The sequence below is a fragment of the Eucalyptus grandis genome, chromosome 2, assembly GCF_016545825.1.
Source record: "Eucalyptus grandis isolate ANBG69807.140 chromosome 2, ASM1654582v1, whole genome shotgun sequence".
NCBI classification, from domain to species: domain Eukaryota; kingdom Viridiplantae; phylum Streptophyta; class Magnoliopsida; order Myrtales; family Myrtaceae; genus Eucalyptus; species Eucalyptus grandis.
Genome location: NC_052613.1, coordinates 50,625,790 through 50,650,635, shown reverse-complemented (window position 1 = coordinate 50,650,635; position 24,846 = coordinate 50,625,790). Strand labels below are relative to the sequence as shown.

General features: G+C 38.9%; 3 protein-coding genes across 3 annotated transcripts; 1 reads left to right on the top strand and 2 right to left on the bottom strand.

Moving 5' to 3' along the window:
* The first annotated feature begins 13,701 nt into the window (after positions 1–13,701).
* Positions 13,702–15,984, top strand: LOC104433632 (glutathione S-transferase U10). Its single transcript, XM_010046443.3, has 2 exons — positions 13,702–15,268; positions 15,476–15,984. The coding sequence occupies exons 1-2, from the start codon at positions 14,951–14,953 to the stop codon at positions 15,812–15,814; spliced, it is 657 nt and encodes a 218-aa protein (XP_010044745.1). The 5' UTR covers positions 13,702–14,950; the 3' UTR covers positions 15,815–15,984.
* A 473-nt stretch (positions 15,985–16,457) lies between these two features.
* On the bottom strand, positions 16,458–18,199 carry LOC104433631 (60S ribosomal protein L34). Its single transcript, XM_010046441.3, has 4 exons — positions 17,984–18,199; positions 17,775–17,854; positions 16,929–17,038; positions 16,458–16,825 (listed from the first exon to the last, which is right to left on the bottom strand). Exons 1-4 carry the CDS (start codon positions 18,060–18,062, stop codon positions 16,732–16,734), a joined length of 363 nt encoding a protein of 120 aa, XP_010044743.1. The 5' UTR covers positions 18,063–18,199; the 3' UTR covers positions 16,458–16,731.
* A 1,975-nt stretch (positions 18,200–20,174) lies between these two features.
* Positions 20,175–24,846, bottom strand: LOC104433633. The gene is made up of 5 exons (XM_010046444.3): positions 24,131–24,846; positions 22,777–24,038; positions 21,458–21,847; positions 20,919–21,136; positions 20,175–20,825 (listed from the first exon to the last, which is right to left on the bottom strand). The coding sequence occupies exons 1-5, from the start codon at positions 24,298–24,300 to the stop codon at positions 20,577–20,579; spliced, it is 2,289 nt and encodes a 762-aa protein (XP_010044746.2). The 5' UTR covers positions 24,301–24,846; the 3' UTR covers positions 20,175–20,576.

Sequence of the window (24,846 nt, the reverse complement as noted above, 5' to 3'; positions counted from 1 at the left end):
TGGGCCCCTGGTCAAAGTTTTGACCTTATGGGCACAAGTATAAAAGGAAGTATTATTGCAGGTCCTCTTTTTGTGTGCTGTTGAAAGAAGCCGCCAAAGCCTACGTATGTGTTGAGCGAAGCCACATATTGAAGCGTCGTTTACTCTAAGTGCCGTGGGTGTTCTCTGTTTGTGAGAGACATCCATAGACGTAGGGTGCTTGATAGCTGGTCTTCGTGTTTCTCATGCGGCAAAACTTATTCGTGATTTATATCCAAGAAAGATTGGTGTATTAGGTGTAATTGGGGTTTGGGAAACACCGAGAAAGTGTTTAAGTGTCTCGAGTGAGTAATCTCATTGTATTGCTTGATCTATAATGAAATTTGTTGCTGCTCTCCCTGTGGATATAGGTTTTTACGACCGAACCACGTAAATCTGGTGTCCGATTCATTTTCTTCTTTTGTCTATATTATTGTTCGATCGCTCACCTTTTGCAACACCTACAATAACCTAGTCATGTAATATCAAGTTTCAATTAAGAACAAGACCAGCAGGCTTCTTATGTAAACAATTGTTTTTATGTTTCAATTTGAAATGTCACAATTACTGATTCCTTAAAGTCAAATAATATAGTATCAAGTTTGGAATGAGATCATTTAACCAAAAGGATAGTCCAACCTAGTTGAATTGTATCATCAAGTTTGAAATGACACAATTTTCCTTGATAGAACATTTGAATTAGGTTAAAGTCATTTTCATCAAGTTTGGAATGAGATAATTCACCCTTTTGAAATTAGTCAGCAACTGTAAACATCGATGAAACATATAAACTGCGCTTATCATTGTAGCCAATAAAGAAAGATTCGATAATTCAAAACACACAATTAGAAGGTAAGTAAGTGGTAGTTAAGACTTGCCTATATAGTCTTTAAACCTAGTTCTCTCACTGTTTTGAATAATCGATCTTTTGGCATACATTTGGTAAGAGTATTGGCTATGTTATCCTTCGATCTCACATCGATCAAGGTGATAACTTCTTGTTCTCTCAAATAATTCAACAACGCATGTCTCAGTCTCACATGTCTTCGCTTTGAATTAAAGAGAGCATTTTTGACGACTTGGACAGCTGCTCGATTATCACAGAATAGACTTAAAGAATTAATCTTTAGCCGAGTTAAAGGAATATCCATAATCAAATTCTTTATCCACTCTGCCTCTTCACCGGTTGAGGCTAAAGCAAAAAGTTCCGATTCCATAGACGATAATGCAATACAAGTCTGTCGTTTGGATTTCCAGATAATAATAGCTCCACCTAAAGTGAATACATATCCATTATTGGACTTACTATTTCCAATATCTGAGCACCATGAGGCATCAGAATATCCATCCATAGTTGGAGGATAACCAGAATAATAGAGAGCATAATCTTTAGTACCTTTAAGGTATCTTATTAGCCTATCAACGGCATTCCAATGCTCTTTAATATGATTACTAGTAAAACGACTTAGCATGTCAATTGTAAAGGTTATGTCGGGTCTAGTGCAACTTATAGCATACATGAGATTACCAAGCAGTTTTGAGTACTTTAACTGATTCAAGCTGGTCCCTTCATTAGGACTCAGTCTATTATTATAATCACATGGTGTCTCACTTGGTTTATACTTATCGTATCCCCAAGTAGAAAGTAGCTGCTCAATATAATGAGTCTAGTTAAGGGAGATGACTTGCCGTTTCAAGCTTACTTTCATACCAAGAATTCATGTCAAATTCTTTAGCTAAAGTAGCTTTCACGTCACTCACTACAGAATGATTGAAACCAAAAATTAACATGTCATTAACATACAAGCAAATGATGACTATCTTATTTGACATAGAACGATGGTAAATGCATCATAGACTGAAAGCCATAACTCTTTACCATTTTTTTCAAATTTAAGATGTCACATCTTAGGTGCTTGTTTAAGATCATACGAGGATTTATTCAATTTACAAACTTTGTCCTCAAGACCTTTCATAACATATCATTCTGGTTGTTACATGTAAATTTCATCATTTAAATCCCCTTTTAAGAAAGTTATTTTTACATTCATTTGATGCACTACAAAGTGTTCAATATATGTCAAAGCAAGAAGAATTCTTATAGTTAATAGATGACACACAGGTGAATAGACATCAAAATAGTCTATTCCACTATGTTGTTTATAGCCTTTAGCTACTAAACGGGCTTTGTATGTGGCTATTAATCCATCACTATTCAGTTTCTTCTTCAATACCCATTTACAGCCTATAGCTTTAGCCCATTTTGGCAAATTTACTAGTTGCCAAGTGTGATTCTGCAACATAGAACTCATTTCATCATCTATGGCTTCTGCTCACAGTAAAGATTCCTTAGATCTCATTGCTTCATGATTGGAGAATGGATCATCCTCAAGATGGTAAGCAACAAAGTCCTCACCAAAATTTGTGGGAATTCTCTCTCTTGTAGATACTCTAACTGGAATTAATTCAATAGTCAACTGTGTGGAATTAGTGTCAGAAGGGCTTGCTTTAAATTCTACAAGAGATTCTGAAATCATATCTGTAGATCCGAAAACATTCAAGCCTTGATCTCTGAGAAACTTGTTTTCAAATAATACTACATCTCTAGATTCTATCACTGTGTTAGTAGATAGATCTAAAAATCTATTTACTATTTAGGTATACACAAGTAACGGTTCTAGATCCCACCTTAGGTTTCTTAGGATCTGGTATACTTACATAAGCTATATAGTCGCAAGTTTTAAGAGTATCATATTTACAAGGGTGCTTGTGCCATATTTCATAAGGTGTCGTAGACAACTTAGAGTGCGGCAACTTGTTCAAGATGTGATTAGCAGTTAGAATTGCTTCTCCCTAGTAAGAGGAAGGCATATACCTGTGGTGAGTAACATAGAGTTTAACATTTCAGTTAACGTTCTATTCTTATGCTCGGCAACACCATTTGATTGGGGGTGAATAAGGAGCAGTGGTTTCAAGTTTTATACCTTCTGAAGTACAAAATTCCTTGAACCTTAACATAATATATTCTCCTCCTCTATCACTCCTAAACCTCTTAATTTTCAAGTTGAGTTGATTTTCTACTCTAGACTTGAACATCTTAAACTTTTCAAACGCCTCATTTTTCGATTTCAACAAATAGACATGACAATATCTAGAAAAATCTTCTATGAATGTTTTAGATACTTGACCACCTCTAGTAATTTAATTTCTAAAGTCACAAATATCAGAATGTATTAACTCAAGAAGTTGTTTGCTTTTAGAAATCAACTTAAAGGGTTTTCTAGTGATTTTAGCCTGTGCACACACTTCACATTTGTCAAATTGAATAGAAGTATCTAATGGAATGTTGTGAGTTTTAGCTAGATGTTGCATTTTCCTGTAATTCACATGTCCAAATCTATTGTGTAGCAACTTTGGATCAATCAAAGCAAAATTCACATTATTTATGCTATCAATATCTAAACTCAACCTATACATACCATTAACCATGAATGCACAACCGAGTTAACAGATAAAGTACTCTACCATTCATAGTTGAAAAAGACATACCAGCTTTATCAAGCAAACTCATAAATATCAAATTCTTTTTAAATAAATGTATTACTCTAACATGTTTTAGAGTTAATAATTTATCCGAAGAAAGCACCAAATTTGCAGTTCCAGCATGAGTCACCTTTGCCTCATCACCATTGCAATTTTCCACAGTATCTTTCACTTCTGTGACTTCAGTGAGTAAGTTTTTGTCATTTGTAGCATGACAAGTAGCGCCCTTTGTCCAACCCCCACTCGGTAGAGACGCTGGCCTTTCCATTCTTCATCATTCCAATGAAAGCTTGAGGCTCAGATCCTCTAATTAGCATATTGGCCTCATTTTATGGTATGTCATTATTTGGCTTCTTTGGCAACTTACACTCTGCTGCCCAGTGACCCCACTTTCCACAGTTATGGCACTTGCCCTTCTTTTTCTTTTTGAAGATAGTCTTTTTGGCCTCTAACTATAAAGAGGATTCACCTTTTGGTGACTTGGACTTTTTCTGAGGTTTATTGGAGTGTGAAATTAAGTTGGCAACTGACTTTTGTTGTCCTACTTGTTCCAAACTTTTCCTAGCAATATTTTTTTCCTCAATATGAATATACCTCTTTAATTCATCCAGTCCCATCTATACCTTCAGTTTGTGCATTTCAGTTTTGAAAGAACTCCATTTAGTTAGTAGTTTACTCAACACAAGACCGATAAAGAGAGTATTGGACATATCAGAATTATCATCTTTCAGCTTGTTCCTCATGTTTTCAAATTTAACTAACTGAGAGGTAATGCTCGAATTCATAGTGAATTTAAAGTTAAAAAAAAATTCTCTACTAGGAGAGTTTTTGAGAGCCCCTCTTGTTTTTGGAAGAGAGCGTTCAAGTGATCCCATATCTCTTTCGCCGTCTTATACTCACTATAAGTCATAGCCAGATTAGGATTTAGAGAGTTTAACAAGTAATCTCTACAAAAATCCTCATATTTGTTCCATTGATATTCATCCATATCTTTAGTAGTAGATGCAAAATCACTTAATACAATATAGAATATGTCACGTTCTTTCATGCCATATTGAACATGTAATTTTCAGTCATGAAATTCAATAACATCAAATGATTGCAACTTTATAATATCATAGGAACTACGCTTTGCCATTTTAATTAGAGCAAAGTGTTAGAAAGAGTCCACATTAGAGTCTTCGGAGCCACAAAGTCGAATAACTCTTCTAACCTTGATTAAACCGCTCTGTAGAGATGGAATTTGCCAAAAAAAAAACCCCAAAACAGATTTGGAGTGCCCAAAAATCTTAAGATGGACTGCCCTTATCGTTGAAATTCTCTGGAAATTTCCGCAACCGAAATTCGCTGGAAATTTCATCTACGAAATTCACTAGAAATTTAGATGGAAACTTCCGGGTGCCGTGATTTCTTCGTCGACCTCCGATTGACGCAAGTGACCACTCAAAATGTTCGTATCGGCGAGTAGAACAAAGCCCAAGTGTTCGAAATCGAATCTTCAAACTCAGATCCCGGCGAATATCACTGTCGAAATCAAAAGTAAATTACACCCGTGAGTTCGTCTTGACGAAATCTTCAAGAAGACACCTTATTCGCTCAATTCCAACACGAACATATTACTTTAAGATTGTTCGAGGTTATAGTTTTGAGAGAGAAGAAGCGGTTGCTTGAAGTATTACACCAAAAGACGTCAAGTTTAGAACGCTCAACAGTGTTACCTCTAGCATAGGGAAACCCTAGAGTTTTTATATGTAAGTTATTGGGCTCGGCCCATATGGACCCAAATAATCATGCGTTCACCTCTTGGGCTTGTATGTGAACATATTATTTTGGACTATATTAATAATATATCCAACACTACCTTTTGCATCTTCTCCAAATGCAACTATTCCTAAGCAGCTAGATTGCAAAATCATCACAACCTGAGACAAATTTTGTCTTTCCGCAAATTGTTCGCCCGAAATCTATCTCATGTTTGCTGCTCTTCACTTTTCCGTACAACCAAATGACATTGTGTTGAAACACAAAACTCAATCACCGAAGATCTTTCTCCATGAGCTTTTCTTGTTGTATTCATTGTCTTCTCTCCGTTCCCGAGAAATTTTCATGGAAACTATTTTCCTGTATGTATTTATTTTCCCGCACACGCAAGAATGGAGTACAGTGATGTCATCATTATTTCTGAGAACATTTTCCTGCGTAGTATCAGTATCTTGTTTGATAGATAAAGATGCACAGTTTTACATGCAAATCGAAACATGATTATAGGAGGAGGAGAAAAAACTAATAACCCAATGAATGGATAATGGACTCACTCTCACGATATATAAAAAAAAAAAAAAAACTATGGTATAGCTTTTTTTTTTTTTTCTGTTTTCCAAGTTTAAGAGAAAGAAGTAAAGCGACCGAAGAAAAAAAAGAGGTCCAATCTATGAAGATGAATAGAATGATGTGAAGATGAACAAAATGAATGAAGAATGAAGAATGATCACGAAACTTTAGGATCTTCTTTTCTCTCTCTCTCTCTCTCTCTGTATTTTCACAGTAGAAACTATTCATCACAGAGCATGCTTCAATGGCTTGCTCTGTTATACTATCTGTATTACATGAACTCAACGAAGAAGAAGAGAAGTATTCGTAAACTAAAGAATGGAAGAAAGCTAAACTTAAAAATAGAAAGAAGAAACTGTTGTTTTAATCTATTACACATCCTAAATCGAATAACAGTTTATCTTCTCTCTGAGTTGAGCACATGTAGTTTGAAATCTTCATCACCGACTCACTTTGTGGCTTTCCCAGTCAACTGGTTTTCACAACATTATGCAGACATGTGGCTGGCAACGTCCCTGACTTGTGTGTTTCGCTTCCTCTGATCTTTTTTCACAGCAGCAGCCCTTTCATCCTCTTCCTTCGTTGAAGTCGCAATAGAGTATTCTCTCTGAGTTGGCTGTGCTCTTATTGTAATAACCTCCTCTCTTGTCCCACATCGCCTAGGGAGGGAGATCTTGGTCAGCTTATAAGGTTTGGTCCCTCTAAACTGTGTAACGCGTTTTAAAGCCGTGAGGAAAAAGACCGTGGCTGGGATGGCGGTTCGTCCGCGCCAGGGCGGGTGACCCAAAGCGGACAATATTACACAGTGGGGCCCGGGATGTTACACTTATATTCTTAACATCCCCCAAATTGGGAAGGGTTAAGAATCACATACCCAATTTGGTTCGAATAGTACAGTGAGCGAAACGTGATAATGACTTTGTAAAAATGTCAGCAAGCTGAAAATGACTTGGAACACATCGAACACTTAGCGATCTTGAGGAGACTTTTTCGCGAACAAAATGAAAATCAACTTTGATATGTTCAATACAAGCATGTAGAATGGGATTAGCTATAAGAGAGATAACAGACTTATTATCACAGAACAAGAGTGTTGGTGATGTAAGAGATATACCAATATCTCGTAGGACAAAACTAATCTAGGTAAGATCAGTAGTAGTGGACGCAAGAGCTCGATATTCAACTTCTGTGGAAGAACAAAATACAATAGATTGTTTCTTAGTTGACCATGAGAAAAGATTAGAGCCAAGATAAGTGCAATAGCCAGTAGTGGAACATCTGGTGTCAGCACACCTAGCCCAATCAGCATATGAGAATTCGTATAGGGCTATGGAACTGTTAGAATGGATAAAAATCCCAAGATGAGTTGTTCCTTTAACATATCGAAGAACTCTTTTCAACTTATGAAAGTCTGCAATTGTTGGATGCTGCATTTTCTGATAGAGGATGTTCGTTGCATAAGCAAGATTAGGGCGGGTAATTGTCAAATATTGAAGACCACCCACTAGACTTCTATACTCAAGTGGATTAGGAAGCAGATTATCATCATTTGTCATGGCAACTGATCTAAGTTGAAGAAGACTTGAGACAGGTTTACATTCTGTCATGTGAGCTCTATCCAATAGATCAATAGCATACTTGGTTTGACAGAGAAACAAATCTTGAGAATTACGTTTAGCTTCAATTCCTTAGAAGTAATGAAGATAGCAAAGATCTTTCATATGGAAGTGAAGACTCATTAACTTGATCAGTGCTGATCTGAGCTTCCAGTCAACACTATATCGTTGACATAAAGTAGTAACAATATTGTATCCGAACCAGTGTGAAGCACAAAGAGTGAAGGATCAGTTGTGCTATAGAAAAAGTCATTCTCAAGAAGAAAATTACTAAATTTATCAAACCAGGCACGCGGCGCTTGACGAAGACCATAGAGAGACTTCTTGAGAAGACATTACACATCAAGGTTTTTGAGGATGTATAAACCTAGGTGGCTGCTCTATATACACTCTCATTTAAACATGTAGGAAATCATTTTAACATCAAGCTGATGTATTGGACAGTTCTTCATCATTGCAATAGAGAGTAATATATGAATGGTGGCATGTTTAACAACAGGACTAAATGTTTCAGTAAAATCAACTCCCTCTTCTTGATGAAACCCTTTAGCAACTAATCGAGCCTTTAGCCTGTCAAGACTACCATTAGGTGTTAGTTTAGTTTTAAACACCCATTTACAGCCTATGACATTCATTTGGTTAGTTCTGGGACTAGTAGCCATATCTAATTTTCATGTAGAGCATCCATTTCATCATTCATTACTTTGTACCATCCTTCATCAGCTAAGGCTGATTTAACCGATCGTGGTTCCAGAGGCAATTTATATTCAGCCAAACATGCATACATGGGGTTTGGCTTTATGATGCCAGATTTCAGCCGAGTCTGCATAGGATGAACATAATGAGTACTTGGAGGATTAGATGTAGAGTTTTGTTGTTCTTGATCAATGTTAATTTAGTTGGTCCGACAGTTGTGGATGTAAGACCTGGTTGCTCTTCAAGCAACTGAGTCAGACTGTATCTGTGTGGAAGACGAAATTTGTGGCACACCTATAGGATATGATACATTAGTGTGATCACCTTCCAAAATAGTACTATGTTGGAAGTGAATTGTATGTCCATTGAAGCCACTTTTCACTGGTGTTGCGCTTGTGGAATCAAGAAGGTTAACTCCTTTGCCCATTGTTTGTACAAAACAATATATTGATCATAGTCTGTTGTCAATTTCTTTGTGAAGGGAAAGAAATTTTCATCAAACACCACATGTTGACTAATATATACACGACCATTAGTGGGCACAAGGCAGCGATATCCTTTATGATGCTCACTATATCCCAGAAATACACAGGTAAGAGATTTGGGATCGAATTTATGTTGTTCATAGGGTCTAAGACAGGGTAACAGGCACATCCAAAGATCCTTAGATGTTCATAGCTTGGCTGTTGATTATGAATTTTGCTGTAAGGTGAGTCTAGTTGTAACTTGGGTGTGGGGAGGATATTCACAATATAGTTAGCTGTCATGAAGGCATCTACCCAAAATTTCAATGGAACTTTAGAGTGATACAGCATAGCTAAACCCAGTTCAACTATATGACGATGTTTCCTTTCTGAAATTCCATTCCGTTCTGGTGTATGAGGACAAGACATATACTGTTTTATACCACAATTCCGCAAATGATTCTGAAATCTGTTGCTTGTGAACTCTCCTCCACCATCACAATGAATTTTTTTGATTTTATGATCGAATTGCTTCTCGACTAGTTTCTGAAATATGACAAAGATAGCATAGAATTCTGACTTCGGCTTCATTGGATAAATCCAACTATAATAGGAAAAATTGTCTACAAAGATGACATAGTAGTTAAAGTTCTGAAAAGAACTAACTGGTGAGGGACCCTAAATGTCACGGTGTATCTTTTCTAAAGGAAAAGTAGATGTGGAGTTTGATAATGGAAAAGGTAAAGCTGTACTCTTTGCTACTTGACAACTTCTACATATGGTTTGAGTTTTTGCATTATAGTAGATCAATTTCTGATTCTGTAGATGCTTCACTGTTTTCGAGTCGGTGTGAGCTAATCTCTGGTGCCACACATCTTCTGCTACAACTTTGTGTCTTTAAGTGAAGAATGCTTCTATAGTTTGTGAGTCCACTCGGTGAAGTCCTCTAACTTTCCTTCCGAGCATCACTGTTGCATTGGTGTGGTTGTCCTTTATATAGACCCCAGTTTTATCAAAGACAAATGAACAAGGATAGTCATTTGTTAGTTTTGAAACAAAGAGAAGATTATTCTTGATTTAAGAAACAATCAGTACATCATTTAGAGATAATGAGTTATCTTCAGTATGTAACAGAGTATCACCAATGTAAGCAATAGGCAGACATGAACCATTTCCTATCATGATTGTATCGGTTCCACTATACTTAGAGGAGTTAAGAAGGATACCCGAATATGCACTGATGTGAGCTGTTGCACCAATATTTGGATACCACTCATTTCCTCTTGGATCCTCAAGATGCATTGCTGCTAATGCTATTGGAATTTCTTCAGCTTGATATGAGTTATCAAATCGATACCAGCAATGAAGTGCATCATGTCTTGGACGTTTACAAATCTGGCACTCTAGCCGAGCATTTCCTGTCGTTTTCTCATCTTGCAAGTGTTTATTGAACATTAAAGTCAAAGATGGATAAGATTTGATGTCTTGATATCTTTGTGAATAACTTGCATATGGTCGAAACCCCTGTCCAGAACCAGGCAAGTCATTTCTCTACTTGAATTGTTGATCCACTTGATCCTGATTCAAGCTATTTGGCCTGTAGTTCTGACTTCTTCCTGAATATCCATAACCGCGACCCCTATTGTTAATCGCACGTCCTCAACCATACTTACGTCCCCCTTTGTTACTGCCTCTTTGACCTCCACAACTAGAGTTTTGGAGAACATATTCTCTGTCAAAGTTCCCTTTTGCTATGTTTCAGATTTTCTTTGTCCAAAATAGGCTAGATTGGGGTTGTACTGGTTTATCGAATAGTTCTGTAGCCTTGTTTCAAATCTTTCTAGTTGTGCTATCACTTCATCATATTCTAATTGGGGTTTCAAGCAATACATAGTGGGTTGAAAGTTTTCATATTCAAAGCCTAGTCTTTCAAGAACACCAAACATTTTGGTTATCTCATCTACAGGCTTTCCGATCACATTTAGCTGATCACATATTGATTTATATTCTCTGAGATAAACAGAAAGAACTCGATCTCATTTCTAGGGGATAAGAACGCTCAGTGCCAAAAGTTGGCACAAAGGGACACTTAAGCGCCAAAAGTTACGAAAGCGTACACTTAAGTGTCACATTCGAAGAAAAACGGATCACTTAAGTGCCGCTCCGGCCAAAGTCCGGCCAAAAGGCCGACGTTGCATTTTTCCGACGAATTTCCGATGAGTGAACCCAAAACGACGCCGTTTTGCATGCGACGTGGCACATAATGCAAAAACGACGTCGCTTTGGGTTGACATGGTAAAAAAAATAATATAAAAATTCAATAAATTAAATTTAAAATTCGATTTAGTTAAAATATTAAAAAAATAATAATTTTAATAGTTAAAATATTAAAAAATAATAAATTTAAATTACATTTAGTTAAAATATTAAAAAATAATTTTAAAATTACATTTAGTTAAAATATTAAAAAAATAATAATTTTAAAATAAAATTTAGTTAACATATTAAAAATAATAATTTTAAAAATAAAAAAAATTTAAAAAATTTAAAAATAATTTTAACATTAGATTTAGTTAAAAAAATTTTAAAAAAATAATTTTAAAATTAAATTTAGTAAAAATATTAAAAAATAATAATTATAAACATAAAAATTTAAAAAATTTAAAATTAGATTTAGTTAAAAAATTAAAAAATAATAATTTTAAAATAAAATTTAGTTAAAATATTAAACAATAATAACTTTAAAAAAAAAAATTTAACAAAAAATTAAAAATAATAATTTTTAAATTAGATTTAGTTAAAATATAAAAAAAAATTAAAATTAAAATTAATTAAAATATTAAAAAATAATAATTTTAAAATTAAAAAATTTTAAAAAAAGGGGGTGCTGGCTAAGGCTGCCCTCAGCCACCCCCTTTTATTAATTTATAAAATTTTGATAAAATTTTTTAAATTTTATTAATTTAAAATTATTATTCTTTAAATATTTTAACTAAATTTAAATTTAATTTTTTTAATATTTTAACTAAATCTAATTTTAAATTTTAAATTTTAAATTTTTTATTTTTAAAATTATTATTTTTAATATTTTAACTAAATTTAATTTTAAAATTATTATTTTTTAAATTTTTTAACTAAATGTAATTTTAAAATTATTATTTTTAATTTTTTTAAAATTTTTAATTTTAAAATTATTATTTTTGAATATTTTAACTAAATTTAATTTTAAAATTATTATTTTTTAATATTTTATCTATATTTAATTTTAAATTTATTATTTTTTAATATTTTAACTATTAAAATTATTATTTTTTTAATATTTTAACTATTAAAATTATTATTTTTTAATATTTTAACTAAATCTATTTTTAAATTTAATTTATTTAATTTTTATATTATTTTTTTTATCACATGAGACCAAAACGACGCCGTTTTTTCATTATTTGGCCATGTCGTGCAAAACGGCGTCGTTTTGGGCTTGGTTCGCCGGAAAAATGCCATGTCGGCATTTTGGCCGGATTGGCACTCAAGTGATCCATTTTGCTCCGATTTTGGCACTTAAGTGTACCTTTCGTAACTTTTGCACTTAAGTGCCCCTTCGCGCCAACTTGGCACTCCAGGGGTCCTTGTCCCCATTTTTGGCAAGCTTGTAGTTTTCCTCTCAGTTCAAATTCTCTAGCAATTGATTTCTGTGTAAAACAATTAAGAAGTGTTTGCCATACCTCATAGGAAGTTTCTAAACCAATGATCAAGCTCAAAATGTTTTAAGATACAGCTCCACTAATCCATGATGATACAAGCTGATCAATTCTTGTCTAATTTGTGTAATATGGATTTATAGCTTCAGTTTCACAACCTTCAATTTCAACCTGTAACGTCCAAGGAGGTGATGGAATTTCACCACTAATGAAGCCAAAAAGTTCTTGACTTCGAAGAAATCTGTGGAACTGTGCTTGCCACAACAAAAAATTGTCTTCAACAAACTTGATCGTGACAAAATTGGAGATGTTAACATGTATTAGAATGGGATACTTCTATGTTCTTGCTGCCATTTCCGTGTTCATCTTAAACTGGTCCCAAAATCACCACTTCCGCAACTGGACTCTCCAATTCCAATCGATCCAAAGTCTATGAAAGCAAATTGGAGACATTGAAAACTCGCTACTGACATTCACATTCACCTTTCGTGATAGGCCTATGTGGACATTGATAGATCTGCTAGAAAAGAAAGAGCTAAAGAGAGTTGCTTACTACGAAAAGCAAGGTCATTCATTCCCATAGTCTTTGATGATGATGATAATGGTGATTCTGCGAATGTAGACAAGATTACATGTTGAACTTACAAGATGGAGTTCTGTACGTGGCACCAATGATGCTCAAATCTTAACAAAGAAGAACTAAGCGAGTGTAAAGCACTTTGAGATCTTTGAATCAACAAACAAGGATGATCAATATCTACTTCGATCTGCTGCGATCAGCGAAGTTCAAAAGCTACTTCGATCTGTTGCAGCTACAGCACCTTCGATTGGGTTTTGTGAGCGATCAATTGCTAAACTAGACTATCCAACAAGGATGATCAATAGCTCTGATACCATGTGAAGATGAATAGAATGATGTGAAGATGAACAAAATGAATGAAAGATGAAGAATGATCACAAAACTTTGGGATCTTCTTCTCTCTCTCTCTTTTCACAATACAAACTATTCATCACAGAGCATGCTTCAATGGCTTGCTCTGTTATACTATCTGTATTACATGAACTCAACGAAGAAGAAGAGAAGTATTCGTAAACTAAAGAATGGAAGAAAACTGAACTTAAAAACAAAAAGAAGAAGCTGTTGTTTTAATCTGTTACACATCCTAAACTGAATAACAGTCTATCTTCTCTCTGAGTTGAGCACGTGTAGTTTGAAATCTTCATCACCGACTCACTTCGTGGCTTTCCCAGTCAACTGGTTTTCACAGCATTATGCAGACATGTGGCTGGCAGTGTCCCTGACTCTCTCTCTCTCCACCACCCAAAAAGCCCTCTCGCACTCCCTCTGCCTCTCCCCCCCATCAGCGACCCCACCTCCGTCGGATCACCACCACCACATTCCCAGCCCATGTCCGCAAGACAAGTTCATGCGTTCTCCCGATGTAACGCATTCGTCAGTATCGCCATTGGCGCCCGGCGAAGGAGCGCTCGACCTCGCTTCCGCCGTGTTCAACCTCCCTTCGTTGGTGTTCGGAGACTGCGCCTTCTCGTTCGTCAACCTACAGCCGGAGCCTGCACAGAGGGTCGGAGCGGACGGAGGATAGACGGTGGTGGTGCAGAAGAGTTTGAACGTCGAGAATTGGCGGGCGTTGTCGTCGAGCTCGCTTCTGATGGAGCGTTGCTTCACGTTGTCTTGGAGTAATTTCTTCAGTAGGTGCGCCTGAGAGGTTTCTTGACGACATTTAGTGTTCAGGAGTCCGAAATCCGAATTGAAATGTGAACAACTTTTTATTTTTATTTATTGAATCGACGATGAAAAATCAAGTTGCAACCAACCTAGTTCTACACTCAGTGATGAACAATACTGCGACAGTACCATGAACGATATTTTCGTTACAGTAACTGAAGCCAAATCTTCTACTTTTTTCACATGTCGTATTTATGAAATGGTTCTTCAGTTTTTTCCTCGAGCTGTCTAGGCTGTCTCCATCTCTCTGCTTGTTAGTTACCACACGTTCCCTCAATAGATTCATTCATCTATCGTACTTTCTTCAAGGGTATGGGCCACTCCACATCACCTCTGTGACCGTTGAGGGAAAGGTTACGTTGCGGTCGGACTGCGGCGGGCACCGCAACACAACGATATGGAATGCATCCATGGTTTTTATCTGTCCCTTACAGATCACAGTAAATTTTGGAGATTTTGTGTTGTGTTTGTGTACTCAATTTAGACAAAGTCCCCCATTAGTTAACGAGCCACGGTGCGGATAAGTTTTCTTTACGAGGCAATCTCCTTCGGTCAAATCACTTGACCCAACCAGAAAAGTCTCTGGTCCACACTCTCCAAGCCAATCGAGTATAAAAGTCTTCCTAACTTGAAAAACGCTATTCAAGATCTCCGCTCTGCTCAGTTTTCCAACATTTACATTTTTTTAATCGAATAGTCTTAATCCTCTCCAACCACCACTTTTGAGCTTTTGACCGAGTCCAATTTGGAGTGCTTGGTGTGTACATCAAGAGGAAGAGTTCGAAAAGACTATAAATTGCTGCATTGGCATTCAGCAGAACACACCGTGAGAGACAGATGGATGAGAACAGCGAGGTTGTACTGCTAGGGACGTTTGGTAGTTCCAGCAAGCGGGTCGAGCTCGCCCTTAAACTTAAGGGCATTCCTTTCGCGTACGTGGAGGAAGACCTGAAGAACAAGAGCGACTTGCTGCTCCGCTCCAACCCCGTCCACCAGAAAGTGCCAGTGCTCCTGCACGATGGCCGCCCGATCTGCGAGTCGCTTCTCATCCTCGAATACATCGAGGAGTACTGGAGCAATGCCCCCAAGCTCCTCCCTGAGGATCCTTACACTAGGTCACGAATCCGCTTTTGGGCGGATTTCTACGATCAAAAGGTATTAACTGGAGTCTCATTTTATGGGCTAAATTCGGCAATTGCCTACAGAAAACATGAACTCCGATGATTCTAACTAAAGTACTGGGAACTTTACTCTCTAATCACATGACTCGAAAACACAATAACCATGATTTACGTAAGAAGTAGGAAGGGGCAAGCAATCGCTTTGCTTGAGTTCTAACGGTTCGATGTTTTGGTGTCAAAGGTGAAGCGGGCAACGTACCTCGTCCTCCAGACCAAAGGGAAGGATCAAGATAAGGCTCGAGAAGACCTCGTTGAGCAGCTGAGGGTGTTCGAGGAGGGCATTCAGAGGGACTTTCCTTCAAAATCTCCATTCTTCAATGGTGAGAACTTGAGCTTTTTGGGCATAGTGGTCGGTGTAAGTGCTTGCAACTACCAAGCCTTTGAGGAGGCCACTGGCAAGATCAGCGACCGAGAGAGGAATGCATTGTTCTTCTCTTGGGCGGATGAATTGAAGGCACACCCTTTCATGAGCGAGAATCTCCCACCTCATGACAAGCTGGTTGCCAAAATGAAGACCTAGTTCTTCCGAACTCCAAAAGTCTAGAATGCAAGTCTTCTCAGTATTGTTTGTATTGCTTCTCACAGGTGTGTATCAAGGCCATCGCAATTAGCAGGGCGTTGTGCTATACATTGTAAAATACTTTTAATGAAACACGCCACTGCTACGATAGCACCTTATTTTGTGAGATCCACCTTTTGCATCTTCTCCAAATGCAACTATTCCCAAGCAGTCAGATTGCAAAATCATCACAAACCTGAGACAAATTTTGTCTTTCCACAAATTGTTAGCCCGAAATCTATATCATGTTTGCTGCTCTTCACTTTTCCGTACACCCAAATGACATTGTGTTGAAACACGAAACTCAATCACCGAAGATATTTCTTTCAGCCAGGAAATCCATAACACACAGCTTCTTCTGATGTAGAACACTCCATAACTTCGTGGGAAAATAAGTCATGCGACGTGGTTTTACTTATCACTATGATTGAAGCTTCTCTCAATTACATATTGAGGTATTTGGGATTTTGAATAACCAGATTCTGGGTAACTGTGAACAAAACCTAAGTTTTAACGGACTTTAGTGTAAGGCTATGCATTCTCCTGGTTGATAATATATTATGAACTGATTGCACAAATGACCTGGAAGATACCCTCAAGGACATCCAAGCTCAAACAGAACCAATATTGTCAAATCGTGGATCTAATATTACATCATGAACATCATAAATGATGTTTTCAGTACCATCAGCAAGCATTCAAATGGAAAAGTCAAAATTTAAGTAGTTGACTTGTCGACAAAGTGATGAAAGGTGCGCTACATATGATGTTCCAAGAAGCCCAAGAAGCAAATTTTAACCCAGCAACTCATATTACTACCAAGAATTCAAAACCAAAATTACTCTCAAAGCGCCAGACTCACTGTGGTTTTACAAATCTTAGCTCTTGGAGGCTAGCTTTTCCTTAGCCTTCTGAATCTTCAACACCTTCTTCACAATCTTTTGCTCTTCCACCAAAAAGGCCCGGATAATCCTGAAAAACACCATTTAAACTCAGATGAGCATTCCTCAACACAGCATAGAAGATTATTTAAAAAAAAAAAAAAGATCCACAGATATCGGGTTAAAATAATGACCTCTCACGAACAGCTCCTCCTGACAATACACCACCATAGGCACGGTTCACGGTACGGCGATTTCTGGATAATCTCGACCTCTTGTATTCAGCTGGTCTCAAATGAGGAATCTGCACAAATGATCAAGGCCTATCATGAATGCAACACAAGGGACCCCAACAAATCACAACTATCTGAATAAATCATCGACATGTTTACGAAAACACAAGAATGAAAAGCAAGCAAGAAATTAGGCTATGACGGATGCAAGTTGAAGGAATGAAAAAGCATCAGCAGCGCACTCAATGAACAAGAACCTAGATCAAGCACAACCCGTGAATGACAGTATTGGGTAAGACATTGCCAATCATTCATAGAGCACAGAGCTCTTGCCGGCAATACCAGCTTGTAGAGAAGGCAACACTTCAGAACCGTGTCAAGCACGTATAATCAAAAGCCTCATCCAGCTGTGCGCATTCTCCTCATTTTCTATGCACCTTACTAATCAAAAGGCAGTTCCCACAGTCTCGGTAATCCCAGCACCAAACCGAGTAAAATCCAAGTTCGAAACAAATTTCCAGATGCACACTAAAACTGTTGACTCAAAACCAACAAATCACTCCCGAATAGCAACAACAATGTCCCTAAGTCGAGACCGAATACGCGAAGAAACGCCCCGTGAGAACATCAATTCGATCCAACAGCGACGGGCCCAGCGCACCGCAATCATCCAAAACAATCATCCACATAATCGCACCACAACACGAGATCTCTCTACAAACACAGCGTTCGCAGCCAATTTCAACAGCCAAACACTGATCAATCAATCGGAAAACGAAGGAGAGGGAAGGTGAGAGACGGCGTTACCCCTTGGATCCTCTTGCCGGTGACGGGACATTTGGGGCCACTGGCTCTCTTCTTGGTGGTCTGATACACTAGCTTCCCACCTACATTCCCAAAATCGCAAGCATCTCGGTTCAAACTCGCGGTCTCGAACGAATCAAGCCCTCAGCGCAGGACGATTCGACCTCAAAACGGAACAAGCGGAAGGGAGAGGAAACGGGAGGAGAGATTACCCGGGGTTTTGACGACCCGGTGCTGGTTCGACTTGGTGGCGTAGCTGTGCCGCTTCCGATACGTGAGACGCTGCACCATTTTTCTTCTGCTTTCCTCCTCCTCCTCCTCCTTATTACCTCTAGGGTTTTGCAGAGAGCTCGGCTTCCAGTTGCAGCAGCAGAGAGGGGGTCGCGGTGGCCGCTAGGGTTTGCAGATATATGGGAGAGCCTTTCGCTTGGGGGACGATGGATAGACGCCCTAGATCCGACGGCTGAGAATATACCCTTCATCTTTCCATCTGACGGCAGCGCGTCGGTAGATGACATGGGCCCGCGTTGCCTACCGGACTGGTTTAGGTAACTGGGCCTCCGACCGGCCCATTACATGGACTATTGAGAATCCAAAAATCGCTCGTGCGCGGGCCCGGTAGCTTTTAAATCGTTTAACTGGAAATAAATATATTCAAATACAAATTAGGAATGAGATTAATAAATGAGTCTTAAAAATTACTAATTAATTTAATAGCACATAAATTCAATTGGAAATATAATTAAACCTTGAATTATTACATTTTGCTGTTGTAGTTGGGTCAATCCTCTCAATTGTTTTTATATTTAAATGAAAATTCGATTTATGAATAAAGAAATCGCTTTGTATAACTCCAACCAATATCGAGCTTAAATTGTTTGTTGGTCGTGCCTAAACCTATTATAATTCTAAATTAGTCATAAACTTTTTTTTACTCATTTAATCCTAAACCTTTTGTAATTATATCAGTTCAATCCATCTAACCAATTTTGACTAGCTAGTGCTAATGTGGACGTCGCTTGGCCGATGCTAATGTAGCAATTTATTACTAATATTTTTATTTTATTCGATTTTTTAAATTTTTTGATTTTTTTTCTTTTCTTTTCCTTTTCTTACTACTTTTCTTCTTCTCTCCCCCACATTGAGCGGCAAGGGCTTCATGGTCCTCGCTGGAGCATTGCCGGTCACTGCGGACAGAGAGAAGAAGAAAAGTAGGAAGAAAATGAAAAAAGAAAAAAGAAAAGAAAAAATAACAAATTAATAAAAAATTCAAAAAATAACGAATTATTTAAAAATTGCCATGTTAGTGTCGACCGGCATCTATGTTAGTACTAGCTAGCCAATATTGGTTATATGAACTGAATTAGTACAATTATAAAATATTTAGTATTTAATGGACAAAAAATAAGGTTTATGATTGATTTGAAAAAATTACAATAAATTTAAGAATTTTTTAGTAATTTTCTCCGAGCACACGTATAGCCTCAATCACCCATGTGTTGGCATGTCATCCTTTGGGGACATCCACATTGAATGAGGTGGCCCCTATCATTGGTTCCATCTCATCCGACAATGCATATGTCTTGGCTTCTCTATATCGGATGTTAAGACAATATGTACTTCACGGACAGGGACAATTGGGTTTATGGGATTCGGGCTAAAGTTGGAGGAAAATGAAATTGAGACGGTCGGGATTTTGGCTTAATGTGCAGACGAAGATGACAAGACATTCTAGCAATATGATTGGGCTTTGAGTGAATGTCAAAGCATGCCATGTTCAACATTCACTCATAGCCCATTGCGTTAATTATTATACTAAATTGTGAGCTACATGTGACATGTCTAACGATGTTCACATGTTTACATCAAGCGATCATTGGAATAGGTAAATCTCGGGTCGATGAAATATCCGACTCGCTTGGGAAGCACATGGAATGCGGGCCCTTTTGCATTGTAAAGGACATTCATCTTCACTTACCAATAAAATTCTCAATTCAGAATTTTTTATTTTTTTTGTAATACGGAGTGTTTGCTGTGCTGTGTTTGCCGGTTGTTTTGGCTGGTGTTTCTTGTGTTTGTTCTGGTTCTTTTTCCTGGCTCCCTTTCCACTCATTCTGCTTTTGCACTATGAGTGAAAGTTTTTGGCACCGTTTTTGTATAGCTAACTCTCCTTTAATATATTCTTACCTTTAAAAAAAAAAAAAAAAAAAAAAAAAAACCTTTGGCTCAACTGATCTCTATGGATCCAAGGAAATGGCGCAAGAGGTCCTAGGATTACTTTGAATGAAATAAAATACGATTTGAATGTGGAATGCGTCCCATTCGAAACAAACATTCGACCACTCAAGTAATTCCCTGAGGGTCGGTCGAAATTTGTTTTACTAGTAAATAACATTAGCTAGCTCATCCTGATTCTTCCATTCTTATTCCATCTTTTCATATTCGAGGGGCGGCCCCGGATGACAAGTTCTAGACACGGCACGAGACGACCACTCGACCATGGCGCAAAAATGCAGAGAACAAAAGGATTAGTCTCTCATAACAGCACTCCCCTTTCTCCTCCAGCTTTGTATTAGGGTTTGGCATCTTATTATATCTACATACATCACAACTATTACACAAGAGTGTGTGAGAAAGATGCATGTGCGCACCCCAGGGAACATGCAAAATACATCCTGATGGGAAACCAAATAGCTACCAGCAGCACAGCAATCCAGTCTCACCCTATGTTCCTAATCCTGTTTTCTGTAAGATGTTGCCGTTTGCGAGCAAAAACTCCGCCGCGGAAACCTGGCCCCTCCGCTCTCAACACGGGAAGAGCAAAAAAGACGGCTCTACGTATACCTTCCTACTAATGATGTTGATCCTGTCCAACTTATTGTGGCACCATGCTAACTGATCCCTCGTGACCTTCCGCATGCTCAGAACCCTCGAGACCAATCTCAGTTCGACCTGAGCGAACAGAATCGCGAGATCCAGCCGGTCCCGAGGTTTCTGGAACCTCTTCACTATGCAGTTTCCGCTCCTCACTATGTCCTTGAGCCTTCTTTCCTTCTGCAAGCAAAAAAGACTCGGTTTAGCTGGGTTGATTATCTTGAAACGTAACGTTAAGTACATGAAATGCCCAGGGGGGCAGAATACACAAACCTTTTGGAGTTGAGTCCTGAGAGCCGTCATAAGTACCGAATCTGCCGAGTCTTGTTGGTCGAGCTGACTTTGCTTTGAACCTACGTCAAGTTCGTATCTATCGGCACGGATAAAGTCCCAAAAAACTCGCATAGATTCCTCGATGGTCTCTACCAGCGTCTCTATTGAGATGGCATTCTCGTCGGCCACTTTTCCCTTGTTCTCCCTGGAGCTGTCGTCTGCATATTGCAATAGTTTAACAGTTACTTGTCTAGCAGTCCGTTGTTTTACATGCAATTTTCGTTTCTTGACGTACTATTCAAACGTGCTTTAACTTGACTTGGTTTATAACGTTTAGGCAATCAAACTGAGATCCCTTTTGAACCAAATGTAATGCGATTTAATTGGTTTTAGTCCGTTTTGAAACTTGATTTTGCTCCGATTTGTTGTCCGTTTCTCAGTTCAACAAACCTAACCAAGCCCACAAAAGGATTTCAGCTCAGAATTCCCGTGTCGAGTTCGATAGGTCAGTTATGTTTGCAATACGTCCTCTAATTTACCTCTTATGGCCGGCACCTGGAGGAGGCCACGCAGGACGCATCTGTTCTTGACGTAATACTCGATCCTCGGCCCTTGAAATGGCTCGTCTTCTATAAATCTCTGGAGAAGCACTCGAAGCAGTTGGAACTCGCCGGCTACTTGATTGTAACGGCGGAACCCTCCATGATCGACCTCTCTCATCTCCCGGGCCTTCCCGTACTGCCACTGGAGAATCTCCCACGAGAGGCAGGCGTGTCCTACATAAACCATTTCGAGGTCGCCGTGTAATGCGACCTTGGACTCCGCCACGGAGTCGATCTTGGGCCTCCTCAGTCTATTTGTCCAGCTCTGCGAGAGGAGAGCTTTACGGTTTGTGTTTGAGTTGAGCGGATCCTTCAGTTGGAGCAGCCCTGCAGATGATCATGACAGTGTCAACCTAAACCCAGAAACTAGTACATGCCTTCTGTCAAGATTGCAGCCAAGCAACACTAATTAGGACCAAGATGTCTGTCAATGAGATTAAGGTCACTATTCGAGTTAGGTGCATTATTAGAGGAACCGTAAGCAAATTTTTTAGGTGTACCAGTTACCTGTGCTGTTCACATGAAAAATAAATGGAGGGGAAAGAAGAAAAGATGAGATTTTGAGACAAGGGTGACAAGGACGTTTAACTAATTGAAGGCTTTTGTGGTTGAAGGAGTGGACAGCAAATTGGGCCTGCTTTACACGAGCATCAGTTGATTTGAAAGAACTGAAAAAAATGGAATAAAGATTTTCGAGCCGGGGATGGAGACCCACCGTCCATTATGCTTCTTTTAAAAGATCTTCCCTCACAGGAATTGCACGCCTTTGGTGTGGTCTACTCAGCTCCTACTTTATAAAGATTAGATTTGTTCATGCCAAGAGAATCGCCATTTTCACGCTTCAAATTTAAATTAACAATAAGACAAGAAAAAAAAAAAAGAGGGGCCATCATTGCAGAGTCAAAAGAAGTCAATCAGATCCCACCAGAGACGGAAGTCTTCCATTATTAGCTCCTCATTATTGTCTGATAGATTCCCAAGAATAGAATATCAGGAACTGTTGCGAACATAGGAATCAAATTCAATCCTATAATGCATTGGTCGATCGAATTTACTCCTGCTCTGTCCATACCTACTGTGTTTAACGACAAATTGTACTAAAATCAGAGTGAAAGGATCGAGATTCTTCTGAATTATTCACCCATTAATCGAAGTGACTTCTGCTAATGTTTGCTCCGTGCCGTTCTGTTTGCTATGTGAATGAGAATTGTAACAAAACGAGAGCGAAAGGATCGAGACTTTGGTGAGTAACTTACCGATAGCGTGTAGAGTCTGGTAGTTCAAGATGTCCAGTTTCCGCATTTTCTCGGCATAGTTCTTGTGCACTTTCTGAATCTCCTGAAGCAGATCTTTGTGCTCGAGCTTCTGATCGATCTTCAGCGGCTTCAGCTTGAGATCATCGTCGCCCCCTATCATCGGAGAGTCCGTTTCAGATTCTTCTAAGATCGTGGGAAGTCCTCCGGTCCTCACATTTTTAAGCTCCATCTTCAGCTGCTCTATTATGTCATCATGCTCCCAGTCCCAATTATCATCAGAATCCAATGCTGACGAATTCTCTTGAAACTGCCCAAGTTCCTGGGAATTTTCTGAATTAGCCATCATCAGTTCCATGTCGTCGGACGCCAGACTTTCCCTGTTGTGATTGTCCTCGACCGAATTTTTGCAGGACGACTTATTTGTGTGGGAGAAATTCAGTTTCTGCAACTGGACGTCTATGAGGTCATCATCAGATTCCGATTCACTATCACTAGATTGATTTGCGACGAAGGCCGCTTCGGGGTCTAATGTAGTTTCACTGAGCATTTCATCTTCTTCGGAACTTGGAATTCTTTCATCGCCAGCATTGACCGTGCAATTTTCCAGGTGCTGTTGTTCATGGGCATGGAAAGTACTGGCTGAATCAGTCCCAAAAACAATTCCATCATCTGAGCAAACCGATTCTAACTCTAGATCAGCTTGAGACGAGAGATCATCCAAAATCATTTCCTCTTCACCAAGAAAAGCATCATCATCCAAAAACTCATCTTCTGATTCAAGAATCTCTGCCTTTTCGCTAAGCTGATGATCCATCAATGGTTCCCTTACCCTGTTATCAAGGACTTTATCCATTGCAATGCTTTGAACAGAGCCATCTTTCTCAAGAGAATCCTCTGTTGGCTCTTGAGCTTCAGTCTCCTCTTCACCAAACTCATTGCCGACACAAAGCTCAGCAACGAGATCTTTACCATGGATCGTGTAATCATCGCTTGAACCCTCGAACACCTCTTGGACAGTGAATCTCACGAGTTTTGGTTGCTCCACAAATGCACTGATGTCTCTCCCAGTGCAGAACTGATACTTGCTCGACGCGGTTTCCACAAAAACAGAGCCCTCTTCGCCTCCATCGCTTCCAATAACGTCTTCCTTGTGTCCTCTGTTTTCAATCTCTCTGCCCTCCGAATCCGTCCCATCATCTTCATGTGAACCAGCGAAACAGGAACTTTCATCATTCTTCTCAGATTTTTCGGCTGCTTGAAATCTACAGGAAAAGAAGGCCAAAGTTTTAACACGAATCATCTCAAACCATCACTTACTTTGAGAATTCACCAAAAAAACGAACCGATAGCAAACCTGGAGAAGCATCTGTCCACTGATCCAAAGACGAAGAACAGGAAGTTGCAGAGCAAAACCCAGAAAGAGGTCACGACCCCGGGCATGTTTCCCTGCAGGAACCGGTTCAGCAATCCTGTACCAACCAAATTCAGATGGGCTTTCAAGAAAGACAGTCCCCGGGTACCCATCAGTTCAATCAACCTCCGCGCTCGTTCCTTTCCTCATTTCTTTTCTTTTTCTCCTCGATCGCAAGCAAAGTCAGGAGTGACTCTCAAGCCCCTCGTCCCTTTCTCCATTACAATTCATTCTACTTATTCCCCGGGAACGAAGTGGACTCTCCACTTGCAGACAGCGAAATTTAAGGAGAGAATTTCAGGGCCACCAAATGGGCGAGTCTGCGGCGGAAGAAGGAGGAGAACATTCAGCTCCCCATAACCGTCCACAGGAACAAGAATAAATAAATGGGGAGGGGGGTTGGCTGTGGCTCCCTGCCGTCCCTTTCTTTCCCGTTCGGGTCGCTTTGCATTTCCAACAGAAGATTTACTATGAATCCTAATTTCCCATTTCCTTTTTTCTTTTGACGTTTCCTGTCCGGGTTAAAAGCAAAAGAATATGAGATCTTTTGGGCTGGAGAGATCCGTTCGGAAGCGACACGTTTCGGGAGTGATGGGGACGGGAGGGGAGCGCCGGAAAATGTCGGTCGAAGTCGCGCGCTGCGTTAAGGCGATGTGCAC